The 3859-nt window shown below is 36.8% G+C and overlaps 1 protein-coding gene across 1 annotated transcript in view; it reads left to right on the top strand.

The window, feature by feature from the left end:
- The window catches only part of LOC107591494 (beta-glucuronidase-like), a 16075-nt gene extending 12707 nt beyond the window's left edge, over positions 1-3368 (top strand). Inside the window, 2 exon segments of the mRNA XM_016280651.1 lie at positions 735-870; positions 3090-3368. Coding sequence (XP_016136137.1) covers positions 735-870; positions 3090-3238 — 285 coding nt within the window. The 3' untranslated portion in view covers positions 3239-3368.
- Positions 3369-3859: the final 491 nt, after the last annotated feature.

Below are 3859 nucleotides of genomic sequence, written 5' to 3'. Positions count from 1 at the left end.
TGTATTTTTGATCAAATAAATGCAGCCTTGATGAGCAGAAGACACTTCTTTAAAAACTTTACAAGTCTTACTGATCCCAAACTTTTGACCGGTCGTGTGTGTGTATGTGTGTATATATATATATATATATGTGTGTGTATTATTTTATTATTATTATTATTGGACTCAATAAATTGTGTGTATACAAAATATATTTTTTAACCAGTTTTTTAAAATAGTTTTAAGTACAGTTGTCAAACTAATAATAAATCAGCATATTAGAATGATTTCTGAAGATCATGTGACCTTTATGCTGGAGTAATGATGATGGAAATACAGCTTTGCATCACAGAAATAAATTATATTTTAAAGTATATTAAAATAGAAACCATTATTTTATATTGTAATAACATTTTGCAAGATTACTGTTTTTTTCCTGTATTTTTGATCAAATAAATGCAGCCTTGATGAGCAGAAGACACTTCTTTAAAAACTTTACAAGTCTTACTGATCCCAAACTTTTGACCGGTCGTGTGTGTGTATGTGTGTATATATATATATATGTGTGTATTATTTTATTATTATTATTATTGGACTCAATAAAGTGTGTGTATACAAAATATATTTTTTAACCAGTTTTTTTAAATAGTTTTAAGTACAGTTGTCAAAAACTTTACAGCTGTTGAAGTTTTTCTGTTTACCCAGCGTTGACAGCTGTGGGAAGAAGTGAGCCTCACGTGTTTGTCCTCCTGCAGGATCCACCCATGATGTTCACCGAGGAGTATCAAACCACGGTCCTGCAGAACTACCACAACGTGTTCGACCAGAAGAGGAAGGAGTTCGTGATTGGAGAGCTGATCTGGAACTTCGCCGACTTCATGACGACTCAAAGTAGGAAACGACCGCAGCCTTTTCCTTTTGCTCGGAGCAGGTTTTTCTGGAACACAGAGCACACATTAACCAGCACACTGTTCGCTCGTGCATGCTTTAGATAAGAGTAGGAAACCATGTCAGACGGATCCTCAGAATCTGCAGACTTTATTTGCACATTTTCTGCCCTGATTAATAGATGAAACTCATAGTTTTGAAGTTTAAAGGAGTAGTTCATGCAAAAATGTAAATGTGCTCACCCTCAGGCAATCCTAGATGTAGATGAGTTTTTCTTCATCAGATTTGGAGAAATGTGTAATTTCATCACTTGCTCTGCAGTGAATGGGTGCCGTCAGAATGAGAGTCCAAACAGCTGATAAAAACATCACAATAATCCACACCACTCCAGCACATCAGTGAACATCTGGAGAAGACAAAATCTGAAACATATCCATCATTAAGATGTTTTTAATTCAAACCATTAAGTCCATACTCCATAATAACTCTTCCTCCAGTGAAAAAGTGGTCAGGGGTCTGTTTCATAAAAGACACTACGAAAACCAAGGCTTAAAACTCCAAAACCTGACTTGAAATAACCTAATAAATCAACCGGGGCAAAAGCGACAATTTAAGATCACGCAATCTAATCCGATCCAGGTTCAATGAGCCTGGATAATTTAATGTGCACGCTCATTTTTAAGCAGCCCTTAATGTCGATCATGGATCAAATCGATCCACCAAACAGTGAATATATCTGTGCTGTTTAATGCATTTGAGACGTTGTGTTTTCTGCAGTGCATAACTGACACGTCACGGGTATATTCTTCATCTAACATCGATGTTAGAAAGTCATGCGAACATCCATTTTGCTGTCAGGAGTGGGCGAGTAAACGAGCGAGTAAAATATACATTCTGCTAAAATAGTTGAACGTGACATTACATACAAGTGTATTTTTTTTATGATAGCAGTAACTAAATCAAGCTAGATAGCACTAATTACTAGTTCACATGAGTTCATGTGTATTTCTCTTACTAGTTCAAATATAGTCTGTTTTCTATAGTTTTAATTTATTGATTTTAACTTACCGCTTTAAAGAGAAATTTTAGATTGTAATGTTTTAATGTTCTACTAATAACCATAAGTCTGTAGCCTGTATTGTTTTTTAATTGATTTGCATTTTCTGTATACATTTATTTTTGGACTGAAAATAAAGTCCAATAGCTGTTGAAGTTTGTCAGCATAAGTTGCATGAGTGACAGGTACAGTTGCTTTATGAATCCAAATCCAGTGACAATAAGTCAGACTAAATGAAATAAGCCTGGCTTATTTGGTAAACTTGTTTTATGAAACAGCCCCCTGCTCTGAATCAGGAGATAAATCTGCACAGTTTACAAGCCTAAACAAAACTGCTCTGCAAATATGTGAGAGAAAATAAAGTCCAATAGCTGTTGAAGTTTGTCAGCATAAGTTGCATGAGTGACAGGTACAGTTGCTTTATGAATCCAAATCCAGTGACAATAAGTCAGACTAAATGAAATAAGCCTGGCTTATTTGGTCAACTTGTTTTATGAAACAGCCCCCTGGTCTGAATCAGGAGAGAAATCTGCACAGTGTACAAGTCTAAACAAAACTGCTCTAAACAAATATGTGAGAGGCAACAGGAGATGGACTTTTTCACTGGAGGAAGAGTTATTATGGATTACGGACTCAGCCTGTATTGTTTTTTAATTGATTTGCATTTTCTGTATACATTTATTTTTGGACTGAAAATAAAGTCCAATAGCTGTTGAAGTTTGTCAGCATAAGTTGCATGAGTGACAGGTACAGTTGCTTTATGAATCCAAATCCAGTGACAATAAGTCAGACTAAATGAAATAAGCCTGGCTTATTTGGTCAACTTGTTTTATGAAACAGCCCCCTGGTCTGAATCAGGAGAGAAATCTGCACAGTGTACAAGTCTAAACAAAACTGCTCTAAACAAATATGTGAGAGGCAACAGGAGATGGACTTTTTCACTGGAGGAAGCGTTATTATGGATTACGGACTCGTAAATCACACAGCTTTTGGCTTCTCAAGGTGTTAAGTGATGGACTGGAGTGCTGTGGAATATTGTGATGTTTTTATCAGCTCTCATTCTGACGGCACCCATTCACTGCAGAGCATGCATTGGTGAGACACTGATGCAATGCTACATTTATAATAAATCATAAATCATGCATTAATCTCTCTCTGTCTCCAGCTATCACTCGAGTGGTTGGGAATAAGAAGGGAATCTTCACTCGGCAGCGGCAGCCCAAAGCCGGAGCGTTTCTGCTGCGAGAGCGATACTGGAGGATCGCCAATGAGACCGGTGTGCTGCCCACCTGGACCAGGTATCCCTGCCTGTGAGCCGGATTAGCTGCTTCCTGTGTGGGAAGACCAGGTCAGACTGGACTGTTTATCAAGTGGAAGTGCCTTATATGTGACCCTGCAGCACAAAAGCAGTGTTAAGTCGCTGGGGGATATTTGTAGCAATAGCCAACAATACATTGTATGGGTCAAAATTATACATTTTTCTTTTATGCCAAAAATCATTAGGATATTAAGTAAAGATCATGTTCCATGAAGATATTTTGTGAATTTCCTACTGTAAATATATCAAAACTTAATTTTTGATTAGTAATATGCATTGCTAAGAACTTCATTTGAACAACTTTAAAGATGATTTTCTCAATATTTTGATTTTTTTGCACCCTTAGATTCCAGATTTTCAGCCAAATATTGTCCTATCCTAACAAACCATACATCAATGGAAAGCGGATTCATTCAGCTTTCGAGAATGACTGGTTTTGTGCTCCAGGGTCACATATGTGCTACACTATGAGGGAGAAACGCAGATCTGTTCTTAACGGTGTGATTGTGTGAGGAATCCATGCGCTGTTTGTTCTTTTGTAAAGACACTCAATTTTTTAGATCGGTTTGATTGCAGAAGTCCATGTTTTGAATTGCTTTTAAATCACAGTAGCACTA

The sequence above is a fragment of the Sinocyclocheilus grahami genome, unplaced genomic scaffold, assembly GCF_001515645.1.
Source record: "Sinocyclocheilus grahami isolate Dianchi unplaced genomic scaffold, SAMN03320097.WGS_v1.1 scaffold142.1, whole genome shotgun sequence".
NCBI classification, from domain to species: Eukaryota; Metazoa; Chordata; class Actinopteri; order Cypriniformes; family Cyprinidae; genus Sinocyclocheilus; species Sinocyclocheilus grahami.
Note: the sequence above shows the minus strand (reverse complement) of the source record. Positions and strands in the feature narration are given on the sequence as shown.